We start from the raw sequence: 15,469 nt of genomic DNA, 5'->3' as shown, positions 1-15,469 counted from the left end.
GATATATAGCTCTATCGAAATGGTATAATTTTAAAATACTTAATTAGGTTTAGTTACCCACATTGCATTCTTCTATCCTCACATTCTGTTTTAATTTTTGTTATTATTATTATTACGTATTTTTTCTGTTATGAATCTTGTTTCTTTATGTATTTTCTATCTGTTAGAGTTTTCAATGCCTTTAAGATATATGAATGAGTAAAATAATTATTAGTACAGAAAACATCTCAAATTACTTGACTTTTCACAATATATACAGAATGTGTTTGAAACTTTTCTATTATTATTATCAAAAAGGGAAAAGGGAAAGGGACACTGCGACTTAAAAGATCTATTGTGCCCCTAAGTCGGATTAGTGTCTTTCTCCAGTTGATTTCTTTAATAAAAGATAGTATAGGACCTATCTTTCTTAGTCTTGAATCTCTATTGTGCATCAGTGCCGAGCACTGCCCTAGCATATGGTATATGGTTTCACTCTTTTCTCTACAGTATTTAAACTTCTCTATTGAATACAATAATTTCTATATTATTCTATATTCTTATTATTCTATTTTATTTTATATTAAATAGGTACTACCATCATTACTAATGTTAAAATCAAATGTAATATATACTATACTGTAAAAGTATTGTTCATATAAAAAAAATTGTTTTGCGTTTTTATGTATTGGCTTCTCTATTCGATCTTAAAAAACTTTTGCAATTAAATTACAATAAAATTATAAATTTCCATTCTAATAGAGCCTTGTTATTTCATCTATTCAACATTTCATTTATATTTCTTTTAACGAAAAAAAAATCGCACCTTCTGCGTGTCTTACATTGGTTTACTCAGGTTAGGCAAATACCTAATCCCAACTATCCAAACATTTTCTAATTCCACAAGTACGTAAGGAAATACCAAAAATTTACTTAGGAAATCTTGTTGTAATTACTGTAAATATAGACACTTTTTGGTATTATTCGTGGTGATTTATTTTAGCATAATTTGTGGCCACACATGCGTGTGAATTCGTCCTTTTCACATAGGATAATATGTGTTTGTAAAGTGCGCTAAGAATAATAAAATTAAGCACATACAGGATTTAAGCAGAGAAATGACACACCAGAGACGAAAAATTTAAAATACATATATAGAATTTTATGAAGTCGGCTTTTAAAAATCTACGGAATCTACCTTCCAATATCAAACCAAATGAATGTAGTGCTCATTGAATATTAATAGAAATATTCATAATACTATAGAAATTCTTACCATAACTAAAAGCATTTCTATAAACACATCTCTATATTCTTAGCTTAAACTAAAACTTAACTAACTTAGAACTAAGTAATATCCTATTTCACTTACTTGCTGACAACGAAGCTGATGCACTCAAATGCGCCGTTAAACCACCCGGTACACCATCATTAGCAACTATTGCATTGGAGCGTCCGTTAGCACTACGTATCACATTTGTGTTGCCAGCTAATGCACCGCTTATTGCCGGACTTACTACAGCCGTTGGTGCAGCATAACTAATTGCTTCATAATGATTTGGCCAAGTGTCATTCTACATCACAACGAATACGAGTAAGTTAGAAAATTAGTTGAACAAAAAGAATAAAAAAATAAAAAAAACCTTTGTAACACTTACATTACTTCTGTAATTTGTTAATGATGTATATCGTTCGGCGCCGTTAGCTGTGGCGTTATTTACATTAGCCACACCGCCATAACTTCCTGCAGCGATACGCTGGAATGCAGGTAATGCACCGCCGCCATTACTGTTATTGCTTTTCGGTGAATCGTAGTCATCATTATTGATTGAATTGGAATCAGAGCCAACACTATTTATGCCTGTTGTGCCTGTCGTAGTTCCTCCAATATGCGAACCCGGTGTCGGTGTGGTGTTTTGCGGTGGTGACGCTGAAGCTGCAGCGGCTGCCGCTAACGCCGATTGCATACCATATTGCATGCCATTCGTAGCTGAGGCTAGCAGAGGCGCAGGATAAACTGAACTATAAACATAAAAAATGTTATATATTAGATAAAACAGTTGTTCTTGTCAGGTTCTACTTCATTTTTCAGTAATAAATTTAAAAAAAAAATATATAAATATAATTCTCACAATACTTTTTGTTTTAAGAAAAATGTGGAAAAATTAACATCTATAAAAGCCAAATTATAAAGATATTGCGAGAATCAAAAATATTTAAAAACTTGTAGGGCTTAAGTCCTTATCTAGTATTTTTTTATTATAGAAACATCATCGATTTACTAAATCATCGATCGCTTTAAAATATATTGTAAGAATTTTGAATGGGAACGAGTTTAAATTTAAAATTTAGAAATTGTTAGTTCACGATAAGCGCGTATAGTAAATCCTTTAAAGTCTATTAGAGTTTTGATCAGGATGGCTTTGAAACTGAATTATGCTATTTCCACACGAAGATAACTATAAGATCTATAAATTTTAATGGTAATATACTCAGACACAATCTTACAAAAATTTACTTGGGAAGAACGCTTGATAGAATATTGACACTTTTAGGGTTTATCTTCTGAAAAGTGTTAAAAAAATAAAAACGAGAAACAATATCATAAACTAAATTTTGTGATAATGATTTCTAAAAAAAAAATCTGAAAAATATTTTAAATTGAATAAAAAAAAGAATTGCGTTAAAACAAAAATATTTTTTAATCAAATAACTAAATTTTCAGTCTCTTTTGTCTAATATTTTTAATATTGGATTCACAGTAAAGTTTATTCTAGTTTATTATAGAATTCACACCGCATGTAATTTAAACTGTCATTTTAAATTATTCTAAATTTCGATATTAAAACTAGTTCAAATCAAGATTTATATGGAAATTTGGGCAGTTTAAAAAAGGATTGAATCATAATGTCTACAAAATCAAATTGATTTTAACTTGGAAAGTTTACCGTAGTACAGTATTGTGGAGTACAAACTTATGCTATTGTGAATAGTTTTTAGAAATGAATGAAATTTTCATACATCATGATTTTTATTTATTATATATACGAGTATATTATATGTGCATAGTAAATATTGTGTGAAAGTAGTTAAAAAGTGTGGATGATAGGTCCACACTTTTCAAATTACAATGACATTTTGTGTGAATCCATGTTTTTGCTTTTTGATGTCAGACGTCAATTTAAAATTTTAGACAACTTAAATTGCAATTAAACTTCTCGTGTGAATCCACCATAACATTGATTAGTTAAACAAAACTTGTTGACTAGTGTAATATACCATAAAGAAAGAGATCGGTTACGTTGAGGTCACATCCATGTGTGAGTGAATACAATACAAGTTAGTAATGTAATAAACTTTTTTTGCAGAAATACTTTTTTTCCAATTAGAGAAATTTTAAATTTTATAAAATTGATTATTTAAAACAATTGTTTTTTTATATATTCAAAAGTTCAAGAAATGATAAATTACCCATAGCAGTAGCTCTTCAAGTACATGTTGTTGTAGTTCGATAAGAACATTTTTGTCGCTACACTTTTCTTCTATTTGAGCAGTTTTCTTTTAATTTGTTCTACTGTTGTTGTGAAATTGTTGTTGTTCTTTTTTTTGTGTTTAATACCCGGACAAAAAGTTTCAAATGTTCATTTTGTAATTTACCCCGTTAATGACGTGCAATATAAATAAATTTTGTTGCAACTAATAAGAAGAAGATTATTTTAGGTATGCTTTTAATTGCATTTTATGTAATGAAAAAACAAAACACTTTAATATATTTTTACACATTGATGCTTTATACAATAAAGTTGAGTTAGTGAATAAAAAAAATAATTTTAATGTTTATATCTTATTTAAATTTATAAGAATAACCAATAATTAAGTGGACATACCTTATTCCGCATTTAAAAATAATTCGTGCAAGTGTAAACTGGGTAAATGTTTAAAGGAAATAAAACAAACGTTTATGTAAAAAAACTAAATACATCTAGTCCGCCCTAGTATAGGTCGACATTTAAACTAGGATTACATAGTATAAATATCAACATTACATAAAATAAACGCTGTAATAAAGTCTGGCCCATTTTGGCTTTGTACATAACATTTATTTTAAATATTAAAAACAGGGATGTGCATTTTTTTGCTTCATCAACCAAGCGTAGGTGACAAAATTGTTCAATTAGCGAAATTCGAATGCTTCCTACATACGCAACATAAAAATGGGAGTAGAGTGTTTAAAGTCTCAATGAATCATGAATTTAATTACATTAACAAAAATTGTTTTTTTTTTATAAATTGTTGCATTGTTTTGTTTTTATTTATTGGACCAATTTGGTATATAAAAGTAATAAGAATTTTATAATTTGTTTACGTTTAAACTTTTTTCTTATTTTTCCTTTTGAATTTTTTCTGATGAATGAAATTATGCCAAAAGACCACCAGGAAACATATTAGCTTGCTGCTATTGTAATTAATACAAGCACATGCACAAAGAGGTTTATTAATTACCCTACATCCTGCTCTCATGACATATATTCGCCAAATAAATATTTCAACATATTAATATATATCATTATATAGATATGTTACATGGAATATTTTAATGTCTGTTAAAAATTAAAAATACTAAAAAATGTCGAAAAATGGCATTAAGAAATCATTGCATCTATCAGACTGTTCATCGGTGAACAAACCTATTAAGTTATCTAAATTCGACGGATTGGATTTAGTCTCTACTCTTCAATATTAGGGGTTCTTGCGAGGAATGTGGTAGCAAAACAACAAAAAAATCGCTAATTAAGGTACATGGCCTGCCATTGCAACCAATTAACCAACCACTGCATCTAAGTTTAAAAAATAATAAAAAAACAATATATATGCTAACTGTATTTGTGTTTGATTTAAAGCTACTAAGACAGTAGACCAAATAATACTTAAGTTATCAAAATTGAAATTAAAAGATACTTTAATTATCAAAATCAAAATTAAAATATTATTTAATGTTGTTATTTTTTAATATTATTTTATTTTAATATTTTTATTGGTCTAAAAAATTTTAATTTGTTCCATATTCCTACACTTTCACATTATGGCAAATATATATGTATCTTACGTTAAAAAAAATTTAGAGATAATTTGGTAAAATAAGTTTTTCGGCAAAACGATAGAATATTTTCAAAAAAAGAAAAAAAATCAAACTTTAAACCATCATAATTTTAAAAACCATTTAATTGGAAGAAAATATTAGGTATCTAAATCAAAAATTCTTAGTTGGATAAAATTTATCTTATTTTTAAACTTCTATCTTATATTCCATATCCTTCATTGATATTTTTTTAAAACTAATTGTATAAATAATTTTTGAGACATTGAGGTTTTTTGACTACAAGTTTTTTCAAAATATTCTTTGACACAATGTATAGATTACTCTACCATACGAATTTCTATTTTTTTTTTGACTACTCATTTATGCTACTTTGTCACAAGTTTTTTTGAAAGATTTCTTTGACACTATATATCTCAGCAAGCATCAAAGATGGACCCCTCTATCATACGAATTTGCACTTTTGTTGGACTGTGAAAGCATCTGCTGATCATTCCTAAATTTGCAGTAGTAAATTTATTTGAAATATGTGCAAATGACACTAGTCTTGTCTTTCTACTAACAGGATGTAGGCGCTATCATTAATTACATCGAACTATTAAATTTATATTCTATTGATATTCATTTCATCGATATTGTAATGTTAGATTTTCATTTTTAAATGGTTATACATTCACATAAAGATTAGTTTAAACAAAAAATAAATTCCATGATTTTCTACTTTTGTAATTACAAAAAACCAAAAAAAAAAAAATAATGCAGAAAAATAATACTCTATAAAATATTTGATATTGCATCAACATGCACATATAATGCTAACTCAATTTGTAGCGAACTTTATAAACAAAATTTTGCACAGTTTAATTTGTCAAGGAAGAATATTCCGTTTGTTTACACTAAGAAGAATTGTATTGTATTGGATACAATTCTATGTGTAATACAATTCTCTTAATAATTTACGACAAACATTATTGAACTGTCCGACTCGTCATAAGCCAATGGTTATGACGAGAATGAAGAAGAAGAACAAGAAGAAAAGAATGTACTGACGTGGACAGTCTCATACGCCACCTTGCAGTAGACGACGCACAATGTTCATTATTTTGAGTTTGTTTTTATTCCATTCTGTTTGGAATAAAATCAGTAGCTGAGTCAATATTTTCATAATGTTGCAAGGGTTTGTGCTGCAACAATTGTTGTTGTTCCATTGTTCCAATTGTTAAAGGTAAAAGGAGTTTGAAGTGATCTTCTTACTTTGTTCAATGGCAAACGAAATAAATTAAAAAAAAAAAATGTTGCACGGATACATTTAACTGTTAAAAGACAATGTGTAAACATTTTAATTAAGTTGGATTGTTCTAAATATAAATTTGTGGTATGTTAATATGTTATTGTTTAATTTTTAAATGCCCAAATATTTTTTATGACACTCATATGATATATGCATATTTCAATATTTACTGAAAATAATTGGATTGGAAATAATTTTTTAAAAGTTATTTTTTATTTTTAATTTTTTACACAAATTTAATTTGTATTAAATTAATTAATTAATTTTATACTATAAAAGCATTGATTTTATTGATTTTATTTATTTTTTTATTTTTAATAAATTTCTTATTTTTAATTGAATTGGCATTCAAATTTTGTACTTTTAAAGTATTAACACTTATGAGAATTGTTTCTTCTTCGTTTATAATTTTAATTAAAAAATTATTCTATTATATAATTAATTACATATTATTTTAATTTTAAATAAAAATTTTTCTCTTGTATTTACATTTAAAAATACTATTTCCTTCCAATTAAAATCAAAATTTTGATCATAAATCAAAATTTTATATTTTAGAAGTGTTAATTTTTTTTTTATTTTTAAATAATAATTCTATATTTTTATCATATTCACTTTTAAAAGATAGTTTTTTATAAGATTAATTTTTATTTTCAATTTAAAACAAAAATTTTTCTCTTCTGCTATAAAAACTTAAAAATACTATATTTTGGTATTTTTAATATTTAATTAAAATTGTGTAATATTTTAAATTTTTATAAGATGTTTTTTAATTTTAACAAAAGTTTTAAACTTTTATAATATTAACACTTTTACCGATTATTTTTTGTAAGATTGATTTTGAGTTTTAGGTTAAAATAAAAATTTTGTTCTGTAGAATTAATATCATTATTATTATATTATTATATTTAAAAGTAATTATTGTATTTAAAAATTTAGTATTTACAATATATAAGAAAACGCAATTATTGGATGGGTTAGGTAATTAAATACAATTTAATTGATTATTTAAAATTTAATTGATTATTGATTCTATTGATTATATGTTTCAAATATATTTTTATTATATATTGCGTACTTATTTTAATTTTATATTTTATATAATATGTAATTTTAATATTTACAATATATAAGAACACACAATTTTTGTGTTAATTGAATTTAAAGTTTAAAGTTTCTTTTCTTTTCTAAAGATTATATGTTTTATATATTTTTTTATTATAGATTGCGTATTTATATTTTTATTTTATGTTTTATATATATTTATAATTTTAATATTTAAAATATATATATGAACACGCAATTTTTGTGTTAATTAATTAAATTTAAAATTTAAAACTAATATTTCTTTTTCTATTTATTATTTATTTTAAATATATTTTTATTATTCATTGCGTGTTTATTTTTATTTTATATTTTATATATATTTATAATTTTAATATTTAAAATATATATATGAACACGCAATTTTTGTGTTAATTAATTAAATTTAAAATTTAAAACTAATATTTCTTTTTCTATTTATTATTTATTTTAAATATATTTTTATTATTCATTGCGTGTTTATTTTTATTTTATATTTTATATATATATAATTTTAATATTTATAATATATAAGAGCACACAATTTTTCGGTTAATTAATTAAATTTAAAGTTTAAAACTAATATTTTTTTCTTTATTTATTATATGTTTTATATATATTTTTATAATAGAATGCGTATTTATTTTTATTTTAAATTTATATAAATTTTTATTTCATATTTTATAGATATTTCTATTTATATGAGATATTTTAACGTAATTATTTTTATTATTTTTTTATTTTTATTATTTATTATTTTTATTATTTTTATATAAATTTTTATTTCATATTTTATAGATATTTCTATTTATATGAGATATTTTAACGTAATTATTTTTATTTATTTTATTATAGTTATTTAATATTATTTTTATTTTTATAAGTTTTATAAGTTTGATTATATTAAATGATTGACTTTAATTAATTTTTAATTTTATTTGAAATTCATTTATTGAAAGTTTCACTAGTTGAGGAAGTTACTTTTATTGATTCTGATTTTAAGCTGAGCTAGCAAATGCACCTCAGCACAACAACACAACTAACAGTAAGCATAAGCTTAAGCACAATGAAGCCAAAATTTAATAAGAAAATATAAAACTTCCATTTCGCAAAAGCAATTATAAACACAACACATAGTAGATAAATTTTTTTCTGTTTATTAAGAATTAAGAATCTTAAGACAACTTAAGTTTTGTGTATATCGCACGGTGAAGAGAGGTTAATATTAAATGCGAGAAGAAGAAGAAGTCTTCGTCTTAAGCTTTTTCTTTTGGTGCGCGTTGAATTGTAAAACTGAAGTGGCACTAAAATCAAATTTCAAAATCTAAAACCTCAAAAGTCACATCGAATGCATGCCGCCGTCATGATAAAATATACAAATGCATATATATGTATGTATATTATATTAAGTCATTACAAACACACAAAAATATATAAAATAGATATTTTTTTATTTTTTTATGTGTTTTTAGTGTATTAAGTAAATAAATAACAAAAAAAGCGTTAAATAAAAAATTTCTAAAGCAAAAAATTATAATTTGCATGGCAGCGCACCTCAAAATAATTGATGATGCGGTGCAGTTGCAGAACGTGTGCTGGAATTATCGGAGAAAATAACTCAACAATACAAAAATCTATAAAACTCACCGAGAATAATATACAATATGTACAAGTACATATGTCAGAATATGCAATATCATACTATAATACCGGAACTGAAAATGCTAAACTAAAAATAACATAAATTTTTAAGAAATTGCGGAAATCTAAAAATTTTTAAATAAGTTTTCAATACTGTGAAGATGGTGAGACTTTGAAAGCTCTCCATTAAAAGTTAAATAAAACGATTTCAAAACTTTCAAGTATTTAGGATTGTTTACATTCTATAACCAAAATTATAAGGCTAAAATCTTGTAGGTGGGGTGTTGTGATGATTGAACGATACTGACATATAGATGTTGATGGTATTAGATCAACCTTAAGCCATTAAAGAAGCTAAACGCTAAAATAATGATTAAATAGTGAATTTAAAATTTTCAAAAATATAGGTTTATGTGTATTACTACAATCTAAATTATAAGACTAAAATAAGTAAGTGGGGTGTTATATGCAACTGAAACAGTTGTAGATGTTAACGTAGATTGATCAAACTGATAATGAAGGTTTGTGAGTATTCTGCAATTCATAATATAAAACTACCTCATATGAGTTTAATAATTTTTTTTTTAAGGATAACTAAGTGATAAATCCTATAATTCGTATTATGAAACTATATCCTCAAATCGAATGATGTAGAAATAACAATAAAAGATAAGTTAAATTTATAAGCAGCGATTTTAGTGCTTATTACTTTATCTGGTTTAAGTCTAAAATATGATATTAAATCAAAATTACAATAATTGTTGGTATCATTCCATCATTATGAATATGATAAAGATCTACTAAAAGTCTGGATGTTATTCAACTATTAAAAAATCCCGCTCATTTACTCCGTCTTTGTCCAGCTCAAGCACGGCGGCGACTCAATACTTCTGAAGCGCCCTTTCTTGAGGATCGTGATAAATTACAAGACCTCCCACCACTAAACAGCATTCTAAGCTTAACCAAAGGTTCTAGGTGATTTTAAATCGTGAGTAACACAATGGTCCAATAGGCATAAGTGGATCCCCTAGGTATCGCCGGCATAACCTAACCTAACCTATTCAACTATTTCATATCATTTCGTAGGGTTATGGGTTACTGTTTTTATTACTAATGGTTTTCAATTACACCTATGTGATGTAAAGATATATTATATTATATTATGAACATATTATATTAAGTTTGCCTCGTACACCAGAGATTCATCTCTGGTGTTCATCCATATAATTTTTCGAAACGATAAAGTTATTTTTAGTATATATTTTTTTTTACAATAGGCTCATATAAATAAAATTAAATTATAGTAATTGAAATCCCATTGGATTCCGATCTATTCTACCATGTCTAGTTTATCTGTTTTCACTAAGCTATGTAAAGAGTTTTCAAAGAAAAAAAAAGAATTGGGTTTCAAGTATTAATATTTTTTGAATTGTTTTGTTTTATAAATGAAAAGAAGAATTTTATGTTAATCAAATTTGGTGCGAATCTATTATTTGCTGTTAATAGATTCGCTGACGATTTAAGACTATACAACAAAGATTATTTTTCTTGGCTTTGAAGGGAATTCATTTGTAGAAATTATTTAAACTATTAAAACTAAATCATTTTAAAATATTTACCAAAAATTAAAAACGCTATATAACTATTGTAAAATTTTAAAGTTAGACTAAAAGATTATTTTCATTTATCTTAGTATAATTCTTAGGTATAATCTATAATAAACTTTGCCGCGGTTGTGGCTCTGAGGAGCACGAAGAAACTGTGTTTCATCTCATGTTTCAGTGCCCATCTTTACCTAAGTGATATCAGAAATCTTGGGGCTCCTTTTCTTACCGATCTGACTGAGTAGTCATTCTACAATATTATGGACTTAGCGAGATTTAAAGAATTGTCAAGTTAGTTCACCTTTACCTAATGGGCGAGTCGTTGCCTTTTTCGGTGTTGGTCGTATACTGAACTTCTATTCTATTCAAAAAGTGTCATTGGACCGAAAAACGATTGCGTTGCATTTTCAATATTTACAAATTTCGTAGTGCTTTTGTATGACTTACAATGAAAAAATTTGTACATTATTGTTGATAAAAGTAGTAGGTTGCTCACTTTAAAGAATGATGAAAAGGAAACGGTACGCGATAAAGAAAAAATTCTTCGGTAAGAAATGTTCATGATATATGAAAAATTTAAAAAAATTAATTTTAATTAAATTATGAGAAAAAGTACAAAAGGATATTTAATGAATAAATTTAAGCAGTTTAAATGATCAATATTTGAGGTATTAACGGTATTTTACTGTATGTTTTTTTTGGGTCCTTCAATACTCCGATACTATTTGTCTTGTTTCATCTCAGTCAAGAAATAATTTCTTGTATTTTTTCGAATAGGGCGGACAAAAACTTTAGTTTTTTCACAATACTAATAGGGTCTTTAGCATATAGCTTTTTATACTATTGTTCAATTTCAAGCAAATGCTTTGTCTTAGTTCTGATATTGCTACATATAATCTTCCACCGTTACATGTGATAGTCTGAATTAGTTCTTTAAATTTTTTTTACTAAAACTATAGTATATTTAGTAAAACTCACTCTTCATTTAATTTTTAATCTACTTTCCAGCAGTTGGAAAAGACAAATTAGCCTAGTGAAATGATTTCTTTAGTTTAGCATTTTACATAAGAACACAGAAAAAAGACTTCTAGAGAAATATTTCATAATGTTATCTTAAAGTATATAGGAAGTTAATTATTATTTATATTATTTTTGTTATGTATATTCATATATTTATATATTTTCTTATTGTTCGGTATCAAATTAAGCGCAAGAAAATTCAAAAAAATTATTTTTACAATAACAACAAAGAAAAGTGAATAACTTATAAATGCAAGTAAATATTTTTATTGTATTTCTATATTTATTTTTACTTTTATTGTATATTATATATTGTATATTGTATATTGTATGTATATTGTTACTATTTTTTATAGCTCATATAGCTCATACGTAAATCGACGTGTAAGTAAAACTTTTTATGTCACGTTAGGAAATCAGTAAAAAGTCACATATTCACTTTAGTTGACTGCGTTTTAAGATGAAAATCATATAAAAGCTTTTAACTACTGTAAATATATATAAGTACTATACACATATATGTATACATATATATAAGAATTGTTTAGTTATTAATATATGGTTTTGTTATGCTTAGTAAGATGTTGAAGTTTACAAAGAGGAAGAGAAATGCGCGTGCATATTTCATAAAATTAAGTGAAAATAAGCGTGCGACAAATGCTGATCGGCATAAAAACACAAAAAACACACTAAACTTAAATTTATATTTAATACTTAAACCATAAACCAGGGTATGAGTGGTTCTAATTTTTACGAGTCGGCACAAAAGGACTGCTTTTGTTGCAGATGCAACATAAAGGTGTCATAAACAGACGACATATTAACCTAGTTTTGATACATAACTGAGACTCATATACTGCACATAGTATCTCAGCTCCAAGAGCCACTAACTATGAACAATAAAAATATCAAATAAATCTGCAAGTTAGTGTAGTGATTTCATTTATTATTTTGAGTTAGTGTTTTTTAAAATAATATTAGTTCCTTATGTGCTGTGGGAGAGAAATATTTGTGATGGATATTAATTGTCAAAAATGCACTTAATTATTAATTGACCCATTAATATATTGGGGAACAGTTATTTTGTGCTTTGATCAAGCGGCGAAATAAAAAAAGGGAAAGGTAAAAGCCATAGTTTTAGTTTTATGGAAATACTCAGAAAAACTAACAATAGATTTACAACCAATTGCAAACCAGCAGTATTAAAATTTAATCGATCGATCTAATATATAGAAATGATTATAGCATAAGCAAGTAACGACCTATTAATAATGGATTTGCATCTAAATCTATACCTCATAACAATTTAGGTGAACTTTTAAATATTCGACCAAGTGCATTTACCAGATATACTTGTATGTTTATAATTTTTTTCTTTCAATTTGTCATTTAGAATTTTTTTTATGTAATATTTGGGATTATTTTTATATAATTTCTTTTCAAAGGTCAAATTAGTGGTCTTGGTACTAATAATTGTATATCTTCCGACTTATATCTTACTTGTAAAATATCTTTTAAAGGAACCATAATAATAGCATAAATAATTCTAGTATCTGATAATATTATAGATACAAATATAAAAGCAAAAAGGTATATATCCTAGACATTTATAGAATAAGTAAAGAATTGTTAAATCTAAGCATAAAGAATGGAGGATCTTTAAAATTTTTCACATATTTTATTATGTTATTATAAAACTGAACTTCCTATCCAACTGTCAACTGGTAAAAGTATCCGAAGCTATTAAATAAAACAGAAAATTTAATAGATCAATTAACATTTACTTCACATCTTCAACCAAAGTTAGGAAATGGGGCAAGTTTTTTTTAATGATAATTCTCTTAATATTCTTCTTTTAATATAAACACAGCAAGTAAAATTGTTAATAAAAACTTTCATAGTAATAGTAACAAAACTCCAGAAAAATATGCGAACAAAAAAGTCAAGTACGGCTTTGGGTCAGTTGGTTAAAGTGCGCTGATTCTGAGCTTCACATTTGGCAGGACTCGAGTTCGATTCCTGGTACTTGCAGTCTCAAAAATAATTATTTACGAATAATTAAATACGATAATTATTTCCAAGACCACTGATGATGGGTATTTGGCAATACTCGAAACAGCTGTATGGTCACCCAAAAATTCAATTAATTAAAATAATATAAAAAATAAAATTTTTGTTGTTGTATTTCACTACTGTTCGAAAAAACCTCTTTATAATTCTTTTATGAAAATTTTTATAACCTTTTCAACACACTCTCTAGCGAAACCATCAACCTAGTTTTTCTAACGAAAACCTTAAAAATCTAGTTGGATCAAATATGCTTATGTCACAAATTTCTAAAAATCGCAGTCTCTGCAAAAAGTTAACTCTTTAACTAAAGAATACCGAACAGTATACCGAAGAACATATTTTCTACGAGATTTTAGTCAACTCCAAACGCTTTCATTATAAAGGTTTCATTGAAGGTTTCCTTCTTTCTTTCTTCTTGTACGGGCGACTCAAAAGAATCCACTTAGGGTTCTTGATCCGTTGTGGTATTGTATAAGAGACAAACTCTCTGGGTTTAAAATACCCTTGAATCTTTGGTGAAACTTGAAATTCTATTAAATGGGAGATTTTGAAGTTTACAAAAATTCCCAGAAAAATAATCCTATAGAGTAGTAAAGCAGGAATGCGCATTTGCTTGGCAAGAACAAAATAGATAAGATTGACTTTCTTCTTCACAACTGGGGTAGATATATATTGAAAGGGAGATTCAATCTTGTAGCATCTACAATTACCTGTGATCCTATCACAAGACTGATGTCATTAAGATACCCCGTATAAAATATGTATATTTATTTCTGCTAGCATCTGCAATGTCCTGTAACCCTACCACAAGACTGATACCTTTGAGATATATGCAAATATATATGTACAAATATTTTAGAAACATCATATGCATATACGATATACAAAGGTGATGCAGATTTTTGTATAGTATAATTCATGGAGTGATTTATACATGTATATGTGACTAGTCCAACTATAAGATATTTAAATTTTGCGAAGTCAGTTGTGCTCTCTGTAGCAATCTCTCTTTAATAAGTCTTTTCTGTGGTAAACATTAGTGTTAGGAGCATATCCTCTTTACATTGATAGCCTTCCAAGAAGTATTTTTATGAAAAAATACTTGTGCAAAAATTTTTGTTAGGGCTAACAATGAACCCCAAATTTCTTCTTGCATATTAATAGCACGTCTACCACAACAATTAGATAGACTCCAATAGGAGTCTAAGACAGCAGTCAGTAAGTAAGTACGTCGTTATATATGACCAGTGGTAGTCCCGTTAAGTTAATATAATAGTTAAAATTTTAAGAAATTTATTTAAACATATTCAAACTTATTTTAGCCTTAACAGTTAGTAGTTATGGAGTTTTTTATTTTTCCCAATTTGCATATTCATTTAACACATTTTACAGTCGAAAATATTTTTACCTTCTGAAAATGCATTTATTTCGTACATTTGTCAGTATTGTTCATTATGCAAAACACGTTTCTAATTAAAATAACAAAAACAAATTTTCAGTTGTGTAAAACAATACGTTTGGGTTACATATATGACGGCCGGACCGAGTACTTCAATATATGCAGATACAATTATACAGTTGCAAACGCTATAATTTTTATACTATATAGTCCATATAAATTTCAATGCTAGTAGTTGTAGTTGTGCGGGCGGCTCAAAACCATTACGAGCTCGAATGGGTGTC

At 26.2% G+C, this 15,469-nt stretch overlaps 1 protein-coding gene and 1 long non-coding RNA gene across 3 annotated transcripts in view; one reads left to right on the top strand and one right to left on the bottom strand.

The window, feature by feature from the left end:
• The window catches only part of LOC119678512, a 141,996-nt gene that overhangs the window by 76,765 nt on the left and 49,762 nt on the right, over window positions 1–15,469 (top strand). The gene's annotated exons all lie outside the window — the stretch shown is intronic.
• The window catches only part of LOC119678503 (box A-binding factor-like), a 31,819-nt gene that overhangs the window by 5,782 nt on the left and 10,568 nt on the right, over window positions 1–15,469 (bottom strand). For both annotated transcript variants that reach the window (XM_038090361.1, XM_038090362.1), the window contains exons 2-3: window positions 1,638–2,001; window positions 1,352–1,553 (exon numbers count right to left, since the gene is read on the bottom strand). In XM_038090361.1, coding sequence (XP_037946289.1) covers window positions 1,352–1,553; window positions 1,638–2,001 — 566 coding nt within the window. The remainder of the gene's footprint in view (window positions 1–1,351; window positions 1,554–1,637; window positions 2,002–15,469) is intronic.

This window comes from Teleopsis dalmanni, chromosome 2 (assembly GCF_002237135.1).
Source record: "Teleopsis dalmanni isolate 2A chromosome 2, ASM223713v2, whole genome shotgun sequence".
Taxonomy (NCBI): domain Eukaryota; kingdom Metazoa; phylum Arthropoda; class Insecta; order Diptera; family Diopsidae; genus Teleopsis; species Teleopsis dalmanni.
Note: the sequence above shows the minus strand (reverse complement) of the source record. Positions and strands in the feature narration are given on the sequence as shown.